At 40.4% G+C, this 22,766-nt stretch overlaps 1 protein-coding gene across 1 annotated transcript in view; it reads right to left on the bottom strand.

The window, feature by feature from the left end:
* SMOC2 (SPARC related modular calcium binding 2) overlaps positions 1-22,766 on the bottom strand; it is a 171,884-nt gene that overhangs the window by 42,220 nt on the left and 106,898 nt on the right. Inside the window, exons 8-9 of the mRNA XM_074948786.1 lie at positions 8,904-9,090; positions 1,793-1,875 (exon numbers count right to left, since the gene is read on the bottom strand). Of these exons, the coding sequence (XP_074804887.1) occupies positions 1,793-1,875; positions 8,904-9,090 (270 nt within the window). The remainder of the gene's footprint in view (positions 1-1,792; positions 1,876-8,903; positions 9,091-22,766) is intronic.

Genomic DNA, 22,766 nt, shown 5'->3' with positions numbered 1-22,766 from the left:
AGGACTCCTTGTCTTATAGTACAAAGCACTTGAAAGTCAAAGGTTATTTAAGGGTAAACAACATAAATATAGGCAACCAAATCTGTGCCACACAGAATTCATAGTAATTATGAGTTGACATTGCAGCAGTGGTTTGTGGGGTTAAAGCTGATAGAATGCAAAATACTGTAGGGTGGAAGGAAAGAATCAAAAGCTCATTGCCTACTAAACCAAAATGAAATTACTGGGTAGAAGCTTACAGCATGGAAAGCTCTCTCAAATAGTCTCAGTGGCAGAAAGTTCCTGTCTTTGGTCAAATCTTCATTATTGCACTGCATAAAAACACGGCCGGTTTGGGTAAAGAAGAGAAGTGTGAAAGCTGGCATTATCCCCCCAAGCAAAAGTTTCTTCAAAGATTTTTGCTAGCAATCAGAATGACCAGAGGTCACCATACTCAGAACTAAATATAAAATCAATTTCTTCAGCTTAGCTATCCAGAAATATATTCTTTACACACAGACACAATATGCAAAAGACACACAATCTACTAACTATTCAAGTTTTATACCTACAAGCAGAAGGTGAGAGTGTTGTTACTTCAAATTTAATTTCTTGGGAGTCACTAAATACTGGAGTAATTGGTGTCCTGGCTCCACTGAAGTCAATGACCAGTCTCCTGTAGGCTTCAATAGGGGCAGGCTAGTGAGTTATGGCTCAAAATAATTCCCGGAGTAACTATTGACTTCAGTGGAATTACACCCTGGATGATTGTGGCCCTATAGGTGAAATTCACGACTGTGAAGTATAGAATCATAGAATATCAGGGTTGGAAGGAACCTCAAGAGGTCATCAAGAGGTCAACCCCCTTCTCAAACCAGGACCAATCCCCAACTAAATCAGTAGGTTTAGCCCAAGACCTGTTTGCTACTTAAGTCCCATTTAAGCGCTATTTGAGGACCTTGTGCTGAATTTCAATGTTTATCCTATGTGGCACTTAAACGCTCCCATCTAAAACCTGAACACTGCATGCCCATTTTCATAAAAGAAACAGAGTAGGGGTGTTTTGCAAGGAGTCATGAAATTCATACTCCAGGCTCAAATTTCATTGCAAATCAGGTTTTTGTACCATAGAGAGACACCATGAATGTTTTAAAAGAGCATGCATTATATACGTTCTTCCATAAAGAGCATAACATATAATTACTTAAAGTCTAACCAGATACAGTTTGCGTTTGTTGCATCTATTTCTTTTCAAATTATACTTTGCAATTACATTTACTTTCTAGATAGGCAGTATTAACGCACACTTTAATGAAGATAAACGTCAGCATTGAATGACATTCTTGACACAGTAAGCATTCTGAAATTTCTGTGGGTGGTGAACGGAGAAGTTTCCCATAGCACACACAAAAATAAATCCCCCACATTATTTGCTTGTTTCTGATTTCCTACTTTAGAATGATCCACAATTTCCTTTTACAGCAGCTGATATCACAAAACCCAGTTGTCTAGACCTAATATTACACAAATACAACAAAGGCTTGATCCTGAATTGGTGGAAAACTTGTATTGATGTCAGTGTCCACAGAATCAGGACCTGAGAAAGCAAATCTTACTGCAACTTACAAAATGTCTACCCCCTTATTTACAGCCACCTCAATTCAAACCTCCACTCTCTGGCTTCAGTCAATGACAGACCAATGTAGCAACACCCTGGCATTTATTTAGGCTAATGGTAAGGAACTCCCCCTAGTTATTCCAGTTGTTAAACACCATTGAAACATGTGCTGCAAAACTCATCTATTACACTGACCTTGAAGCTGGCGTCCTTTGTACAAATCCTTTGTTTTGGTTGGATGAGCTCTGGCGCTGTTATCACACTTAGGTTGTTCATACCTACAGGGAAAGCAAAGAGAAAACAAACAAACTGAAATCAACTTAATTTTGATTTATTCTTCTTTCTAACTCTATATGGTTACACTGAAATTATACCTCATTTGTTCAGAGACTAAACTGTGTAATTTTGTTCTCATTACAGTTGTACACAAGGATATAGACAGAAGTGAAATGAGACATATAGTGTCGATATTCCAAAGACCTCATTGCAAATATTAATTCATTCATCCTCAACACCACGAAAGTATCAGTGAGCCCATTATGTTGATAGGGAAACTGAGGAACCAAGGCAGTGAAGAAACATTAGGAAACCCAATACAAAAAGAAAATTAGGTTCCTCCCGCCTACCAGAACACTGGTGTAGAAAGCTGTAAACCATATAACACATTTGGCAGCTGGCATGTTGTTCAGGTTGTGATGTTTCTGAAAAACAATTTTACCCCCTCCCCTCCCCAACAACCTCGTATTGTGCTTGGTAAATATTACAGTACTAAAATTGTGTATTACTGTATTGTGACTGGAACAAACATTAGCTTATGTAAAAAAGGCTGACCACTAATCACCAGCAGTTACAGAAAAGTCTGGAGGACGAGGAGATGGTTTGAACTGGAGAGTGGAATGGACTCAGCTGATCTTCAGTTACTGCTTGATACATGATATATCTTGTCTCTTTCTTAGACATTTAATTAAGGAAAGTCTGTGAGTCACAGATAGTAGCAGGAAACCCTGTGCTATTTGTATTGTCTCTGCAAGTAGACTTATCAAATGCCACCAACTGTGCTGTCTTCCCCATGGTCTTGTAAAAGATGCTATAAGATGAAGTATATCTATTCTGCATTTACAGCCCCATCCCCATCTTCAGATGCAACACGTTGTGAGTCTTGATGCTTCCTGCTGCTACTACCAATCTATTAGCACAGTTACAGCAGACACAGCCTGCACTGCAGGAGTATGTATTTTAGCAGGAATGTTGTAAACAAGACACAAGAAGTAATTCTTCCACTGTACTCAGCACTGATTAGGCTTCAGCTGGAGTATTGTGTCCAGTGCTGGGCGCCACATTTCAGGAAAGATGTGGATAAATTGGAGAAAGTCCAGAGAAGAGCAACAAAAATGATTAAAGGTCTAGAAAACATGAGCTGTGAGGGAAGATTGAAAAAAATTGGGTTTGTTTAGTCTGGAAAAGAGAAGACTGAGAGGGGACATAAAAAGTTGTTACAAGGATGAGGGAGAAAAATTGTTCTACTTAACCTCTGAGGACAGGACAAGAAACAATGGGCTTAAATTGCAGCAAGGGCAGTTTCGGTTGAACATTAGGAAAAACTTCCTGTCAGGGTGGTTAAGCACTGAAACAAATTGCCTGGTTAAGGACTGGAACAGGGAGTTTGTGAAATCTCCATCACTGGAGATTTTATGAGCAGGTTAGACAAACACCTGTCAGGGATGGTCTAGATAATACTTAGTCCTGCCACGCGTGCAGGGACTGGACTAGAAGAACTCTCAAGTTCCCTTCCAGTCCTACGCATTTTAAACATAAAATGCGGATAAGAAACTTGTCTAAATTCTATTTAAAAGAGGATCTCTTTCTGCTTCCCTTTTACCTGTCTTTAACTCTTGAAGTGCCATTGGAATCCCAACAAATGAAAGCTCACAGACAATGTAGGAAAACGGGGCTTTGATCACACTGCTGGCTGTGGATTACGTAGCAGTGTCAGACCTGATTCACTAGCAGTTACTGTGAGATTTAGTCCCCCTTCACGAATGACAATCCAAGAAATGTGAGCTGTGACAAGAGACGGCTGCTTTCTTTTCATTTCTGTGTCCCTCTCCACTTTTTTGTTTCAGCTGGGACATGGAGGAGGAATTACAAAGGCTCTTTTAAAAAAGAATCAGCATTTATAGCAGTTGCATGTGTCTAAGATCACCTCATTCGTTCACCATAGTCAATATGGGAGGCACCTTTAGTACATGTGTAATAGCTGGCACGTGCTGACATTTTAATAGTTTCTTCTGTACTGAAACATTGCATGTTCTCAGTAGATTTTCAGCACCATTTGGTGATCAAAGAACCTTTTGGTGCTTTTCTGAATTGAACCCACAAACGCTTTTTTAGATTCGTTTGACTATAGTCTAGTTGTTTAAAAATCACCTAGAATTGGTAAAATCTTTTCATCATGTTTGAAGTTCTCAATAGTTATAGGCTTCAATCTTGCACACAATTACACATGTGAAAAGTCCCATTGACTTCAATAAGATTACTTATGTGAGTAAATGCCAGCAGGTGTATGTGTTTTCAGGATCAAGGCCATAGGTTGCAATGACAAGGCATAACTAGGTTAATATTCAGGTTGCTTTGCCTTAACTCATAAATCCCATTATTTTGTTAGTTTATATCCCATCCGTCTCACTTTGTATTTTAGGGCACATGGTAAGATTAAAGGTCATAGTTTAAAAAAATCATTAGTCTGCAGAAGAGAAGCATGGCGGGGAGGTAAAGGGGAGGATTTGATAGCAGCCTTCAACTACCTAAAGGGGGGTTCTGAAGAAGATGGAGTTTGGCTGTTCTCAGTGGTGGCAGATGACAGAACAAGGAGCAATGGTCTCAAGTTGCAGTGGGGGAGGTCTAGGTTGGATATTAGGAAACAGTGTTTCACTAAGAGGGTGGTGAAGCACTGGAATGGGTTACCTAGGCAGGTGGTGGAATTTCCATCCTCAGAGGTTTTTAAGGCCCGGCTTGACAAAGCCCTGGCTGGGATGATTTATTTAGTGTTGGTCCTGCTTTGAGCAGGGGGTTGGACTAGATGACGTCCTGAGGTCTCTTCCAACCCTAATATTCTATGATTCTATTACTAATAAGCTCATAGATTACAATTAATTCTTAAAATCTAGTATGCTTTTCATCTTTTACTGTGTGCTCTATGTTTAATTTTTACATTTCACTCAGCTCAGAGAAACTAGATGAGGGTTATTTCTGGGGAATTATACTTTCAGATTCTCATGCATTAGTTCATACCTGCAACATCTGAATTTACAGCACGTCAGGGGAAAGCTTAAATTCTAAACAAACAAGCGTGCCTTTTTAGATAAGGCTTTGAAAAAAAACACTTCTACCTCCCCGTCCATACTTGCACACACTCATTCTGCCTCTCTAACATTTTAGATTTAATGCTACATATGGTTGCTCAACTTATAAGAAATACCCACGTTACACATGCTCCCAGTGACCATATAAACCCAGTCATATCTTAAAAGGTCTAATTGAAATGCATTTATCTGATTTTCATCAACAAACTGTTCATTTTAAAAGCATCACAAACTTTGCAACATCCTGAAGTTCTGCTAGCTGCGAGAACACCACACAACCATTCTGACTCTGCATTACAGGACAGGATGAAACAGTGAGGGATTTTTTCCCCTTCAGTGCTTAATTTATCTTCACAGTGTCTGATGAAAGTTTATTGAATTGTCTAGTGGCCCATCAGATAAAGCGTTTGTTCCAGGAAGGTGCAATGCAATTTCATGCCCATGTGAGTGTGTCTCCTATGAGTGAAAAAGGCACTTTTTTTGAACAACAGGAATAGAAGCTGCTTTGATGGCAAGGTAGAATTCAGCTATCTGATGGATGACCTCTTCAATCAGCCAGGGAAAGAGTGAAAGAGAAATCTCTGAGTGGTGCACGCTAATGTAGTACCTGGCAACCAGCCTGATCCCTGATTAATCTGATACCCCACTCTGCATTTCCTCCCTCCCCTCCCCCCCCCTTGCCTACTTTCCCCTCTGCCATCTGCACTTTTGCCCTATTGGCTTAGGTTTATGGTAAATACAAATGCAGTACATCGTATGTAATCTAAATCTATAAAGCAAAATAAGTGTTAAAATACTGTAGAATGAAAGGTCTGATTTTAACCCTAAAAGGCAATAAAACTGTCACCTTTTGTTAATCTATCACTAAATGTCCCAGCTGAGCCGACAGAAAAGTAGCTGCACTGAGACCCAATGAAAGAAGATATTAAAGTTGGGGACAACAGGGTGGCAGAGGGATGGAATGACAGGTTTATATTGGAAAGGGGACATTGCCACGTTAAAAGTCATAAATTAAAAAGCACTACTCTATTACTCACATGCTTAACTTTAAGTAAGTGTTTGCAGGGTCAAGGCCATTTTTCACTGTTTATGATATTTGTTTTCTTTTATGTGAACTTAACGCAATGTAGAAAATGTAATAGTGTAGTCAGTTTCCTATTTGCTTACAGTCTTTTGTTAGTTCCTTTCATTTCAAGTATTAGCACAATTTTTTTAGTGAATGGGTTGAAAGAACTTTAAGGGAATGTTTATTTGTTTATAAACCCTGCTTCCACTTGGTTTATTTATTTTTTAAACCAGAGACATTTCCACTGGTCTTAGGTTTTGTCCTAGCAAGTTTTTTCACGTTCAGCCTCACTGAGTTCCTTTGCATTTCTTTGCAGCAGACTTACTAATGTTATTGCCAAGAAGCTCTTGTCTTTAATTTCTTTTGTTAATTTCTCATTCCACCCACTAACATAGTGAAGGGTAAATGAGAAATGGATAAACTCCCTTTATCTGCATTTGAGGAGCATGCAGTTTAGGGTAGGTTCGTTTATCTACCTTTTTTACCACTGATTCCACCATCTTTGTTTTATTTCAACAATGCTACCTCTTTTCTGGAACGCTTTCATTGACAACTGATCATTCCTTGGCTTCAAAATGATGGGGGCAGCCAATCGTTGGGGGTAACGTGCACTTACTCCATCCCTTCATGTTGTCTGACAGATTTAATGAGACTATTATTTACTGTGGTGACCAAAGTACTCTAGGTGCATTAGAAGTGAAACACTGAAGCACTCATTCACACACTCTTGTATTCATATCACAAACAAGTACAGCATCAAATTGCTATGCCAACAACTGCCAGTTCCGGTGTATTCTGTGTTATTCTCTACTAACAACTCTACAGATTTTCAAAGAGTGTTTTTCTTTCTTGCATACTGTCCTTGGTATTAGCCCTTTGTCTTGGATTTCTATTTTCTTTCTTATAAGTTGTTCCTCCGATTTGCATTTTCAATGGAACGGTTTGATGGGAAGATCAGATGCACCATTTTTCACAAGTCCTTACTACCCATCCAGTTGCATGCCTCAGGAAAGAGCTCCTGAGTTAGAGGAACATTGATTTCCCTCCCCCTCTCCACTCCAATCTATAGAAAGAAAATCATGGAATAAAGAAAGCTGCCTACTGTCCAGCTCTTACTGATTGTGCACAGTGCTCACTTCATTAAAGACTCCCCACAGACTAATGGAGGAAAAGGATCCCCATCGCTCAAACCGTCAGTTCTGCCAGTGCTCTTCCCTTCTTTTCCAGAGAGGCAATAGGACCAACATCCAAAGATATGAAAGGCACATTTTGTACCAATGGGTCAGGAGAGCAGAGCTTTGCATGAAATGTTTGGCTACAGGAAAAATATAATATGAAAGGAAGCAATATGAATAAAATGTAACGGCTACCCTGTGAAGCAGAAGTCACATGAAGCATTAGCAGAAAGATCCCGGAAAGATTAGGTTTGGTTAATCCAACCTGAAGCTGTGTAGAAACTTCAGTTTCTGACTGGAGAGAGCAATAAAGAAGGTCCTTGGAAATGGATTGTACGTATAGCTGAGGCAAAGAAAACTGCACTGGCCCCAAAGTTAAAACAAAACAGAAATGTCACCAACAAGTGGATCAAGGCAAAATGATTTTTTAACAAGAAACAAAGAGAGAGAGAGACCAAGAGCAGGGCTGTTTCTGAGCAGACTATATGTTTACAGGTATCAGAGTAACAGCCATGTTAGTCTGTATTCGCAAAAAGAAAAGGAGTACTTGTGGCACCTTAGAGACTAACCAATTTATTTGAGCATAAGCTATGAAGTGAGCTGTAGCTCACGAAAGCTTATGCTCAAATAAATTGGTTAGTCTCTAAGGTGCCACAAGTACTCCTTTTCTTTTTGTTTACAGGTAGTACATCAGAAGTGCTGATCATACAGTTTAAGGGCCAATCTTGGTAATTCAATTTGACAGTTTAAGAATTGTAGCTTGCAAGGGATAAGAAATAGGAGACTGCCAGTGACCGTAGATTCCTCCTATGTAAGCTAAGTGTCTGCTAAGTGTCCAGTCTATTGCATAAACAGACATCAAAACAATTCTATACACTGTCAATAAATCAATGCTCCAAGAACACAAAAGATTGCACTGCATTACATTCTTAGGGAGCAATCAGTTTCTTAAACATTGTTCTCCACGCATCTTATGTAACGGTCAAAAAATAACTTTTGACCAAGCCATGAAAAGGTCAATGCTTGCATCAGGCTGTACACATTGCCCTGGTTTTAAATGAGCTTTCTGTAGTGTTCCTGCAGGAGCCAAACCTCAATAAGTGGCCTAAATAACTTCCTTTGGAATCCGATATTCATCCTGAATGCATCTGCTCAATGTGGCTCAGAACACTTTACCATGTATTCGGCTCAGCTAAGAGGAGTGAATTCCAAGCTTCTATTAATAACATACTAAAATGATATTTCCTCTCTCTAGTGGTTTCAAGGCAATTGTTCCATTGAAGCTTGTCCGATGAAAATAGCTGTGGGGACTTCTGGAGAAACATTTCTGATGTTGGTTTTGGTTTCTTACATAGACAGTGTCAACTGGCTCTTTCATCATCATACTGCAAGAAAGTGGGGCTTGCTCTGTGCTCTTTCCCAGCTTCCACCCTGTAGTTTCTCAGCATGAATTAAGAGGAACACAGGGGAAGGGAAGATCGGAGATACCCGCATGCTGCCCACGAAATTGCAGTCAGAGTCAGCAGCTGGACACCTAGTCTAACGCTCTGACAGCTCTTAATCCAGAGTGCCAGATCCTTAGCTGGTGTACATCAGTCTATTTCCATTTCCATTGGAGCTATGCCAATATACACCTGCTGAGCTTCTGGCCCCATAAGCCTATTTGGGGACGTATGAAAACATCATAACTCCTAATGCCTTACCTAGTTGATGTACCAGGGATGGGACGTCCTGTGTCTACAAGAACACACCAGCAGTAGCCTGTGGAAGGGTGACATTGCACGGGCTTGTAAAGGCCACCCTGAGCGCACTCTGGAATGAACACATTGTCTTTTTGGGGTTGTTTAGCTTCCTCCAGTGCAGACTGAAGTTCTTGATCACATGACGATGCTGTCAGAAAGAAATAGATGAAATGTTGACGAGGATATGGAAAGCACCCTCAGGATCAATGGAGTGATGGATAGATAAACCCCTAGCTATGTGCTATTACATGTAAGGACTTTGATAAGACTTGTTGCCATAATACTTTACATTTACTGGACTCAAATTTCAGCTGCGTTATGTACTCTCCCTTGCCCCTTCTCACCCTGGCATGCCCTCTCCACACCCCAAACCACGACAGCTCTACACTACCCTAGGATTTTCCTTTGCTAGGGGGAATTCTTAGATACCCAATTACTGCCACTTTTTGGAATGTTTTTTGGGGGGATGGGGAGTGCAGGTGGGTAAAACTTTCTTTATACAGATCAATGGGAAATGTGCCAGAATCCAATTTTTAAAATTCCATGTACATGAATTCACTTCTTTTGTACTTTTATATTCTGCTCCTTGCTTTAGGCTAAGGAATGAAAAGAGACACTTAAAATACATTTCAGATTTTTTTTTTCTTTCTTGTTGATGAAAAGTGATGTATTAGCAGCCCTGGAGACCAAAGACCTCTGGTTATCCACATAGGAGGCAGAGGCAGTAAAAGCCTCCCACACTGCACCAACAACAGTTCTTCTCCGGAGGGTCCACACTTTGGAGGAATATGAGGGTAGCTCTGTCTTCATGCCCATTCAGTCCTTGGCCTTCCTGCTGCAACTGTGAACAAGGGGGCCCAAGATGGGTCTGGTTTGTGAACAGCTGCTCATTAGGAAATGAACTGATATCACCAATTTATTTCATATTTGCCATTACAGAGCCATTAGATGATGATCATTTTTGATCAATACCAAACTGGTCCAGATTCAGACTTGAGAAATCAAAATATCTCATTGCCAATAACTTGACCTATTCAGTCCTCCAGGAGCTTTAAAATCATGCTGTATTTGGGAGCATGATCTCACAATGTTTAAAGGGTTAATAAAGTATTAGTTCTGTGATATTCCTGTCAATCTAGTGAACAAAAACGAAACACAATGAATAGGTTAGAAACTAATGACATATGTAGTAAATGCACTACAATCACAGGAATTCCTGACAAAATAGATTGAAATTCTAACAATCCTAAACTAACTATGTCCAGTGAAATATCCAGTCACTATTCTAGGTGGCAGCAGAAATGTAATACATAGTAAATTATTTTCCTTTTTCAAGTGAATTAAGACTGAAGGGCACAACTCTTTTCTTGAAACTATAGCAGACTTCACTATTTTTTACAATTTAACCTGTGACTGCTGTAATTAAATCCTTGACTGGATTTTCAAGCCGCCGACAATGGGTTATGGCTTCAACCTAATCTCATCTAGCGTCATCCATTGTGTGAATGAAATGCTTTATCACTGGAAGCACAGTCTAGAGAAAGTTGGCACCTATGGTTCAAAATGCTGTTCTAGCTCCAGCACTGTCCTCCTGCTACTGAGAGACACCATCAAGCTATACTTTGGCATGGTGAAAAAGAAACCAGTAAATTCTGTACATATCTCACCTTGATACCCTAAATAGCAGGCAAGTCTAGCTTTGAGATGGCCATGTTCCAAAATCACTGTGAATAATTTCCAGGAAATGTGAAAAGCTAAAACTGCTGATTTGATTGCACAGCACTGATGTTTATTTTAGTGCTGTGGTCAAGGTCCCTTTAGATGTGTATACCATGTCAACAGGAGAGCAGAAGTCTGCCGGTGCCCTGATTAGTTTTGCATGCCCTTTATTAGGTCTAAGCACTAACATAAAATGATATTTAAAAGATTTTAAAGTCTTGAAACTGGAACACCACACCATAATTAGAGGATCTATATACTGTGGATGGAGGGTCTGTTTAAAAGCTTTGTAGTCGGTAAGCTTTTTAGTCTTTTCCTTGTATGAAGGCCATTTTCCATATTCTTGATCATCTCTGTTGTCCTTCTCTGAATCTTTTCCAGTTCCACTATATCCTTTTTTAGATCTGGCGACCAGAACTGGACACACTATTCAAGGTGTGGGTGCACCACAGATTTATATACTGGCATTTGGATATTTTCTGTCTTATTTTCTACCCTTTTCCTAATAGTTCCTAACACACTGTTAGCCTTTTTGACCACTGCTGAACATTGAGTGGAAGTTTTCATAGAACTATTCACAGTGACTCAAAGTTCTCTTTCTTGGGTGGTAACTATTAATTTAGAATCCATCATTGTACATATATAGTTAGTATTGTTTTTTTCTAGTATGCAGTACTTTGCACTTAACATTGAACTTCATCTGCCATTTTGTTTCCCAGTGACCCAGTTTTCTGAGATCCATGTGTAACTCCTTCCAGTCTGCTTTAGACTTAACTATCTTGAATAATTTTGTATCATCTGCCAACTTTGCCACTTCATTGTTCACTCACTTTTCCAGATCATTCATGAATATGTTGAACAGCACAGGTCCCAGTACAGATCATTGGGGGATACCACTATTTACCTCTCTCCACTGTGAAAACTGACTATTTATTCCTACCCTTTGTCTCCTATTTCTCAACCAGTCAGTGCTCTTCATGATTTGTTGGACAATTTGTAATTATTATATTATTATTATTACGTGGGAAGGGGATTCTGGTGGTGTCATTTCTGTTTCTATTAGATAGCTAAACCATATTTCAAATCTACTGCCCTAGTTCAGTTTCCTTTACCAAATGCCCTAGAAATATTACTTCCTCTGCTTATATAAGAGCTGGTCTCCCCGTGATGGGACAAGCCACCAACCCACTGACAGCATGCTTAAGGAGCAGCCCTGCACTCCAACAGTGCCAATTAAGCACACCTGAAGAGCATGCTCTACTTAGAGAAGGGGAATTTAAAAGCCCAGCCCAAGGCAGCGACTAGCCTTCCCTCTCCTTCCAACCCCCGTTTAGGGCAGAGAGATACTGCATCCCAGAGAGGGGCTCTGGACATCAGCTCTACATCAGTACCTTGCAGCCGGATCTGAGGAGCAGTGCCAGGGACCAGAAGTAACTAGGCTCAGAAAAGACCCCGGGAACCCAATTCCCGCAGGGAACAATGACCTTGCTCAGGAGTGGGGTTTCTGGAAGAGACCCAAGGATGAGTGACATGCAGAGCCGACGGAGAAGCCCAAGCTACGAGCTGCCTGACTACATTCCGCCACAATGCCAGATCAGCCATCAAGCAACTTGGGGAGCAACTGTCCCATAGACAGATTCTAACACTGCTGGTTGGGTAGCTTTGACACTTCAAGGGAATTTGTTGCCACCATTATTCCTTCTATTCCACCAGTCCTCCCACCATGTAGTGCTGCAGAAGTGAAATCAATAGCACCATGAAATTTTTACCCATTATCCTTCTCCCCAAGACCATAGTTTTACTCCTCAGTTTAATTTCCTCTTTGAAGCAACTGTTCATTTCCCATCCAAACTCATTCTTCAATTACTCTAGCTATTAGAACAGGAGTACTTGAAGGATACCACTCCATTCTCATGACTGGTTAAGGGCTTCTGTCATATAATTAACATTATTTCCAATAATTCTTGTCATAGTATCAGAGGAATATGGTCAACAACCGTTAGTTTGCTAGCAGGATCAGTGATAAATGTCAGTAGTTTACAAAGCTCCTGACGGTTTGTCCAAACAATCTGACAACTACTGGGATTAGGGCCTGCAACAGATGGATGCCAGAAAGTCATAAAAAGAACATCACCAAAAAAATCTATACCACAGCAAAAGCAATATAAATATTTGCATCATTATTGGAGCTAGTCAAAGACACTTCGACAGAACTGTATTCCTCTGGAATATGTAGTTGTGTTGAGTCTGAAAGCTTTACCAAAAGCAGGTTAATTTTGCCAGAATTTTGTTTTGGAAGAAAAACCGGGGGAGGGAGAAGGAAATAAATCAGATAATGTCAAATGGGTCTGTTCTTGTTGCCAATTATTTATTTCAAACACCTAAAAGCAGTATGCAGTCAAATTAATGCAATCAGCATTCAGATGCAAACATCTCCATAGCCTGATCCTGGAAAGCCTTTTTTCATGTGAGTTAGTCACTTTGAAGTCAATGAGGATATTTCATGTAAGCAAGGATTACTCACATGAGTAAATATTTGCAGGCTCAGATATTAAAATGGGAAAAGAGCAGTGCATCATTTCTGAGTGCATCAATCCTGGAGAAAGGCTTATCTGTCCACCAGTCTTTAGTAGTTCTGAAGTCCCTATCACCGCATTATCTAGATGTTTACATAACACAACATGTTAGCTTTGTAACACTGGTTATTTCAATCCTTCACTTCCTAAGTTTTCATTGGCGATGAACCATACCCCACCAGAGTTCTCACAGTTGCAAACATGTTCTCCCCATGTTTTCCCACTAGAGTTCTCCCAGCTGCAAACATGCATGATTTGCTTCTGCTTGAACGTGAAATGCTGTATGCACATATGCTCGAGTTTAGTGTGTTTCTGCAGAAACGAGTTGTCAAATCTGCAGAAAATTACAAAGGCGCCTGTGTGCTACTTTTACATTTCCTGCCGCTACATAAACACTTCCTCTCAATTTCCTTGACCCCCAACAACATATACATGATAAATGGAATCCACATCAAGAAATTCTATTTTCAGTTGATACCCCCTCCCGCCTTTTCTCTTTACTCTAATGGGCCATGAAAGGACAACTAGACAGGGCTGGTTTCCAGAGAAAAAGGGTCTTTTATTGGGCCTTGAAGCTCAATGCGCTTCACATAAAGCCACTAACAAGAAACCCATGAACAAAAATGCCCTGCAAAGTGATATATGTTAACCACTCTTGAGTAGTGCAGTATTAGTACGTCTAGCATTCAAGAAAGTGAGTTTTGCAGTTCTCTGATGTTTCCCTGGGGATATACAGAAGTCATGTATTCACAGGTAATTTTCAGTACACAGTCTCATCAAATTGCATAAAAGCTAAATTCTGCTACTCAAAATGGTACCAAAATAATCAAAATATTCCAGTTCATTAAACCTAATTTAGTTTAAACATTTTAGTACACTTTATCTATTTACATCTGATTTGATGCTAGTATATTTCTAAAGTTTTGCATATGATGGGCCAAGTAATCTTCTCATTTATGCCAATGCAGCCTCTATTGCAGTCAGCTGTGACTGGGACAAAAAAATGGCTTATTAAGTTATAATTAATCTTCTCTGAACTGATGGAGCTAACATGTACTGCTGAAGCTGATTACAATGTATTTTGATTTTATCATGTTATTCCTGTTTCATTGAATTCATTTCCATTTCATATCTTAATCTTCCAAATCTTATTTCTATCTTTAATTAAAATGTTCACTTCAGTAGGGCAACTGGATTCAATATGCTCTGTATACAAACTATAGTCCTCCTACAGGTGAATCTATATTGACTGGATTGCTGATCTGGGAGAGAAAGAGGGTTCTCACTCCAGATAATTTCCTCAACTGTTATTCCTAACTCCAGAAAATGTCTCCTCAAGATAGAAGTGTAGATTTCCCCCCTACAACTCAGCCAGTTGCATATCCCAAAAACAGTGTCCTTGGCATAGGGTAGACCAGCTGAGGAATTGCCCTAAATTATGGTAATAGGATAAGGTCCCTAAATGATCTTACATCAGTGAAGGATAGGTGTACCTCCATTCCCCAAAACCCACTCCTGCCCTCAGCATGCCCCTTCCCTCCCCTGATGTGTCCCCTGTGTCAGAGGTGGAGGGGACAGCTGGTGTAAGAGGTGGTTATCGTGCCTCTGCCAACTACATGCCAGTGCAGAGTTCCTTTATGCAGGGAAAATTTGCTGCCACCTACCTTTGGCCAGGATACGGATATTTTGCACCACCTCCTTCCTAAGAATTATGGCTTCAATTCTTCAAGCATTTGCTTGCATCAACCCTTATGACCATGTGAAAATACAATTGCCTACAGTGGAACTCAGTGCAACCCAATGCAGCCAATAAATGAACAACTTTTCTCATGAACAGTTCTTACTAGAACTACTTTGAAACCTTTTATTTATAACTGAATGGGGACTACTCATGGGCACAATCTATTACACATTGAAGTCAGTGGAATAGCTCCTATTAACTTCAGTGGTCATTGGATCAGGCCTGAAGTGAGTAAAGCTACATGCATAAGTGTTTTCAGGATCAGGCCCTGTATTTGTACATGGATCAAGTTTCAACTGTGAAGGACATTTCTTTTTTAAAAAATGGACAAATAGATGAAACAATCAAGCTAAATTCTAAGACTGAATTACAGTGTGAATACTCATATGGCACCACATTTTGATTTACATCCATGTTCAAAGGGACATCAGCTGTGGGGTTCAACACAAATGTGTATCCATCCAGTCTTGTAGCAGGTTGCATACTTTCCTACCCATGCTCATTATTGTTCATGAAAACGCATGGGAAACAAACATTCCAGGTCCTGTTGTTTGTGTTTGCAGGGTATTTCCCATGTACACTTGGTCACTATTTTGTTCTTTTTGAACTTATGTGCATGCTTGTGGACTATGGCTTCAACACAGCCCTGAAGGCAAATTTATGTACTACTTCACTCCACTGAATGAAGGGGTCTAAATCACATACAGATGTCATTTATCTATGCGGTTTCATATGCAGTGATATTGCAGTACATAAAGGCTGATCATCTGGAAAAGCACTGAGCCTACACAAAGTGCTAAAAGCAGGATACTCATAACCCACATTAACCTCTTGTTGACATCACATAATCACCCCCACAGGGTGACTTCCTATATAAACTATGTTTATCGCCAGTGTAACTTTGTGTGTGTGTGTATCTAATGGCAGTAGGTCAAATCAAAATTTTCATGTTATATAAATTCCTGTACTACCCATGGTCAAAACTTTTGGGGCCCTTAAGACAGAAATCTTAAATGAGAATAAGCAAATGTGTCCATAATCCAAGCCCACATCTCTACAGGGATATAAAAATGGGGTCATCTAACCTATTGTTTTCTTTTTTGAACACAACTGTAATTCAAAATTTCAGCCAAAAGTTGAAATATCAGAAATACTGTGAGAAAGGCTATTATTGTAATGTTTCCAAAATGGAGGGAACTAGGAACACTGTAAAATTTAATGTACAGTCCTGTTTTTGAGAGATTTCCAACTCTATTTCTAAATCAAAGATATTAGGATAAAGTTTCTCAACATTTGAAGTTTGTCTATCACCAGCTATCATTAATTTAAATTAATAATTTTAATGAACTGCACTTCCCTTCAAAAGTATGGTTTCTTGCTATTTTTTCCAGAAGTTTTCACACTGTAGTATGTTATTACAATTTGTAAGAGACCAAATTATCTATTACACTGACTCTCTTCTTAAACAAAACAAAAAAAAATCAAAGCCAGATTCTACCATCTTTATTTATGTTGAGTGAATCTTTACTCTGTGAATAGTCCCACTGAAAATGATGGAACCACTCTCAAAATAAGCTACTACTCAGTGAGAGTAAGGCTATGTGAGAGAGTCCCTTGCAGTTCTTTCCCCAGATGGTGGGAAAACTTGATCATGCTCAGTTATTTGCACTGGGTGGCTCCAGCGCACCCCCCCCAGTTCCTTACTCCTTATAAGAGGGGTCTGCCCTTCATGGGCCTTTCTTAAGTCTCTCCAGATGGCAGATCAAAATGAAAGTCACAAACCCCAACACATTCAAGGATACCCTCTTCCCAGGCCTCCTCAAAAGTGTGCGGGAGTCCACAGTACTGCAAACAATACAGCACTCACATAGCAGGTTTTAAGAAATCTCCCTGGCTGGGCTTTTGAGTCAGGCTTAGTCAGTCCAGCTTGTTTTGGGATTTCATTACACTCTCTATAGGGTCAGGGTAGAAGTCTCCAGGCTGGGAGTTCCCTCTACAGCGTCAACAGTCATCCTTGTATTCTGGTGCTTAAGGCAATCCTGCTTCTCCCCACCCCCAGCTGACTGCAATGTCCTCCCTTTTAAAGGTCTCCTCCCTATCATATATGATTGATAGAGCAGGAATGGTGGGGCTAGCCCTGCCCACAGGGCCTCTCTGCCAGCTTCCTCATCCATCTGGGATCGATATACCCCATTAGAGGGTGGCCTAAGTTGGCTCTGATGGTTTGGAAGATTATCATTTAATACAATCGTTGAAAACTTGGAAGTGTTTATAAATTGGCTTATAAATCTGATCTCTTTCAAATAGCCATTTTGCATTAAAGTAAGTCTTATGTTCTGAAGATCTGAGATCAAACTTGTCATATAACATCTCAGAAATGAAAGACAGTAGTTCATTTTTGCCAAATCTCTTTTTGTTTGTTTTTTTGTAAGAACAAATTGAAAACTAAAGAAAGCTTTCTTGGTAAAGCAGATGAAATGAATGAATATTAATTAGATTATAAACTTTTGGATCCAAAGGCTGTGTATTTACATATCACCAGTACAATGGGACCCTGGGATGCTACCAAAATACAAAATAAAATAATCATCATAATGATAATACATTCTTTTAGGCCATTGGTCAATGATGTGACATCAGGCTCAATAGTGATCCAAAGTAGTTGAAAAGCTCTCATCACAAAGGGTTCTTTCTTGTGAGAAGATGAGTGTCTTCAATCCCCTTCAGTCAGTGAGATCAGACCCAAGATAAGCAAGGAGGGAATTATAGTCTCCTGGTGCTCTTGTACATTATGAGTTCTGTGGACCCCAGTATGTAAGTAAAGTCAAATTCTGCCCACACCATTGACTTGTACGGGCAAAAGTGAGAGCAAAATTTCCTTCATTTTGTGAAACCCAGTATCCCATTGAACAAATAACAAAGGAGAGGTGGTGGCTTCTATCTGTTGCTTGATATAGTTGTATAACTTTTCCCAAATTGAGCAACCATATAGCTTTCCAGTTGGGAAAACTACTGCAACTGAAAATGATTGACTTTTTCCAAACACAATAGCTAGTTGGCCATTTAGTTGCCCATAACAATCTAAAGGCTCCTTCATTAACCAAAGTTGTGCAAGGCTGCCATGTTTACTTTGCAAGTCTATTGACAAGTAAACTTCGGAGTTTTCTGTCAATGGAAAATCTCTTTCATTTTCAAAACATTTTCAAGACAACTGTTTCAGTTTTTCCACAAACCTGTGAAAATGGAATTCTTTGCCAGGTGAGCTGGTGGTGAGAATTTATTTGAGTTGCTCTACCAAAAAATACAGGCCATATTTAGGCACTTACCCAAGCAACTCAACTTACAGGAATGCTGAGCAACCACAGCTTCCATTCAATACAAAAGGAGTTGTTAGGACCCAGTATCAGTGGAAATCAGGACACGTAAGTGCCTGAATATGGATCTGGGGCCTAACTTTAGGCACCTAAATTATTTTAATTTCAAAGGTGCCTAGAAGCACCTCTTACTGTAGCCGGTGCCACATTTCTGCCATCACGCTACAATGCTAAGGATCCCAGCATTACCCAATGTTTTCCAGCCTTCGTGCTTAGTTCTAATCCAAGGTGGTAGCATTCCATCTACATTTTATCTTCTAACCACTACCGGCTTTCCAAGGACATTGCCGACAGCTCTTCCAGACAGTCAGTTACTGATTCAGCACGCAAGACGGGACTAAAATAATAATCGTTTCAATTTATTATATACTGGATTGTCAGACAGGACGATCTAGAACCTACACTCTCAACTCACTTTGTCAACTCACTTCTCGCATTGACATGAGAGGGAGAAATCCCCCTGCACCCCAAAGTGAGCCCTGGGGGAGGACAGACAGTGTTTTCATTTCCATCCTTTGCCATGGGCTCTCCAAGTGGCGGGCAGGACAGCTCCAGCTTGCGGCTGGAGTTCCACCGCTGGCGGAGGCTATCTAAGTGATGCATTGGTTCAGCACACAACATGTACACTCTGCCTATATGCTCTTTCTGCCCAGAGTTGCACATTTTGGGGGCTATGCTGGCATGCTGAAGGCCCTGGTGCAGTGGAAATTGTGAGTGCTTTGCCTCCTAACTCCTCTCTAGGGGACTTCAGATCTGTGGGGAACGGGCATCCTGACTGCTGTCATGAGAAGCCAGGAGTTGGACATTACACCTCTCTCCAAAGTACAAGCAGGGAGCTCTGGGAGGCACTGTCTCCCTTTGAGGCACAGTGCTTCTCAACACTCCCCATGAAGCACTGCACTATCACAATGTGGGATTCTGTATATAGGGTAAATTTTGTCTCTGTGCAGAGGGCCAGCACAAGTCTTATGCATCATTTAAATCCTACTGTGAAAGTTTATGTGAGATTAAGTCCTGCAGAGGTCTTGTGCTGGCCCTCTGCACAGGGATGAATTTCACCCACAGTGCACTGTCTAGACCATAGGAAGTTAGTAATCTTAACTGTAGAGGTAGGAAAACCAACACAAGCTGGAACCAGGTTAGGATGGGCGACTGATTTTGGCAGAGTTCTGTATCCAGGAACAAGGATGAGCCACAGAAGAGCAAAGTCAGTAAGAATATTCTAAAATCACTTCTTTTCAGCTCCAGCAAGGTTTTATATAGTTTTACGCAGTCTATTTTTCATATGTTTATAGTCAGCTCAAATGGCTCGTCTTGTGTTTTGGTTTCTTGAACAAAGCCAGACCTTTGGCTTGGCTCTATCTTAAAACTTTGTGAGTAAAACAAGGGCAATGCAAATTAAAAAAAACCCACCCCACCTTCATCTTTAACTGATGAAAAGAAGGAACATTCCATTGTAGTCCATGCAGTTTTACAAATGCACAAGTATGGTACATGTCAGTATTGACCAGCAAACTTGGTGCATCAGTAAAACCCCCACATCCTTTTGAAGGATGTCAGGTCACTAAGCTATTGAAGATCTTGGGCCACATTTGGTGATGCAAATTGGTGAAACTCTATTGACTACAATAGAGCTGTGCCAACTTGCACCAGCAGAAAATTTGGCCCCTGGCATGCACTGAACGAGTTCTCAAAGGAATCTGAGATCAGACATGGTAGCCGGGTTAAAGGCTTCTTGAATCAGTTAAATCATAGCTTTCAAGGATGTATAACCACTATGCTTAATCCTTTACAGATCAGTGTTTCATATGATTACACTAACCGCTCAGAGGATAATTACTTTTAAGTGTTTAACCAGCCACGGAAATAACTTATATCAATGGAAAAAACCCTACATAAATAAATCCTTCTTAATAATCCACGGCATATGAGGGTAAGGAGCATATTTCAGAAAGTGCTATGTTTCTATACGTGTTTGCTGAGCACATTTCCCAAAAATGTTTTCATCTCTCCCCGTCCCTCCTCCCCACTGCCACCTACCCCAAAACTCAGAGTCATGTGTTTAGTTTGAAGCCCTTTGTGACAAGGAGAGAAAATCCAAAGGGATGGTTTTGGCAGAACTCTTCAAATAAAACAGCTTCTAAATATTTAACTTTGCCAGATAACCAGCATCACAGGAAGCAGTGATGCTGGCCTCCAGTCCCCTAATAAGGTAACGTTTCTATTACAGTTTATGTGAAGGCAGCTCTGTGGTTCTTTCTATCTATTACTTTCTGTGTGCTGTTTTCTGTTTCATTTGGGAAGATTAAAGGTTGTTTGATAGTTTGAAAATAAGAGGCAAAAAACAAAGCATACGCTGCACATGAGGCTCCAAGGAGGTTGGGCAGTTCTGAAACCAGAGCCCGTTGCAGATTAAACCTGCATATTGTTCTAAAGGAGTGTGTGCCAGACTGATCAGCCAGTGACAGAATTAATTAAACTTGCAAAAGCCTTTAGCAGTGGGACTATTTCCATCAGCCCAAAGTGGGATAGAAAAACCTGTGTATTTGCAGACCTGCTTGCCTTTGGTCCCAGTTGCGGGTAACTACGGAACAGTTCTACCTGCAGCCAGTGTCATGGGTTATCTGGGAGTGTGTCGTACTCATCTGATTTTACCCAGAAGGGGACAGTACAGAAGAGAGCCTTTGTAAAGGCTCTCTTTCGCATGACAGCCACATCCTCTGATTTGTCTCTGGCCTTATGTATCTATTACCTCTCTCTATTCTACATTAAATGCAGTTTTCTGGAGGTGGGCTCTTTGAAGCACTCAGTCAATTGCAAAGAAAACGGGTGAACACAGTGTCATAATTTATCTGAATGTAACAAAAGAAGCAAGACGAAAAGGAGAAACAGCAGATGAGAGAAGTTGAAACTGAGACACAAAGAGAGAGAAACAGGTATATTCTCCTCTCTTCCCCTCCCATGTTAATTAGAAAGTCCAAGAGCATCCACAACCAAAACACAATTACTTCATTCAGATCAGATCTCACAGTCTTCTCTACTGCTCGGAACCTAGACATTTCACTCAGTTTCAAACTCTCTTGTGCTTCCAATATCATCCAGGTTTGTAAATCTGCTTACTGTTATATTTGATACATCTCCTGTACCAGATATTATCTCAACCACTCCTCTGCTGAAACTTTTACTCATGCCTTTATCAATCTGTCCAAACTCCAGCTGTGCTCCCAGAAATAGAGCCAGGATTAGCTCTCAGGAGTGGCTGGCTACACGCCATCAACTTAAGCCATTAGACCACACTGCTTCTCTGCAGTAGTTAATGTCAGATGCTTTCATATACCATGCTTTAGTAAGCTGCTTAAACTTTCTCATCAATGAGTTCCTGAAGAAGAAAAATTGGAACAGGATATATGTTAAAGACGTGATAGTGATGGGCATTTCTACTAATTTTATTATTATTCCATATTTATATGACATCATAAAAGTTTGCAAAGCACTTTACAGGAATAAATAGAGAGAGTCATTGCCCCGAAGAAATTACAATTTGAAGGTACTGATTCAAATGGAGTAGAAACTTGGACTGGGGTCTCTCCTTTTCCAAGTGAGAACCCTAACCACTTTGCTAGTTGGGGAGATTAAAGAGTGCTTGATTGTTTGAAAATAAGAGAAAATTCAGGACACAAAGCACATTACAATCCTAGAAGATTGCGCAGTTCCAAAACTGGAACTGGGGAGGAGGTGGTCTGCCCTCTCTCACACTCTACCCTGTTCCCTTCCACCTACCCTGCCCCTGCCCTCCCCCCGCCCCCAAAAAATCATGGGCCTGAGAGATATTTTTGTTTAAACTGATCCATTTCTGAAAAACACTCCCACAAACCCAGCAATTTTTGACAGAAAAAAGTTACATCAAAACATTTTCAACCAGTTCTACTCACACTGACAGCTGTTGAGCAAGAACCACCAGCACCGAAAAAATGTTACATGTGGAAAAATTGAAAAAAATAACATCACAGAGGTGGGGCAAAAGGATCCAAGCATATTTAAAATGTACTTCCACATTATTACACCTCAGAGGATAAAGTTGTTCAGGAAGGCAATAAAGAGAAAACTATCAGGCTTTATTCTCTCTTTCTGTTGGAGATACAAGCTAAAGGTCAAACTAGGTCTGGTCTACACTAGAGTGGGGGGGATCGATCTAAGATATGCAACTTCAGCTACATGAATAATGTAGCTAAAGGCGACGTACTTAGATCTACTCACTGCGGTGTCTTCGCTGCGGTGAGTCGACTGCTGACACTCCCGTCGACTCTGCCAGCGCCTCTTGCCCTGATGGAGTACCGGAGTCGACGGGAGAGCGCTCGGCGGTCGATTTATCGTGTCTAGACTAGACGTGATAAATCAACCCCCGTGGGATCGA

This window comes from Natator depressus, chromosome 3, assembly GCF_965152275.1.
Source record: "Natator depressus isolate rNatDep1 chromosome 3, rNatDep2.hap1, whole genome shotgun sequence".
NCBI lineage: Eukaryota > Metazoa > Chordata > Testudines > Cheloniidae > Natator > Natator depressus.
This window is presented reverse-complemented; position numbering and strand designations above follow the sequence as displayed.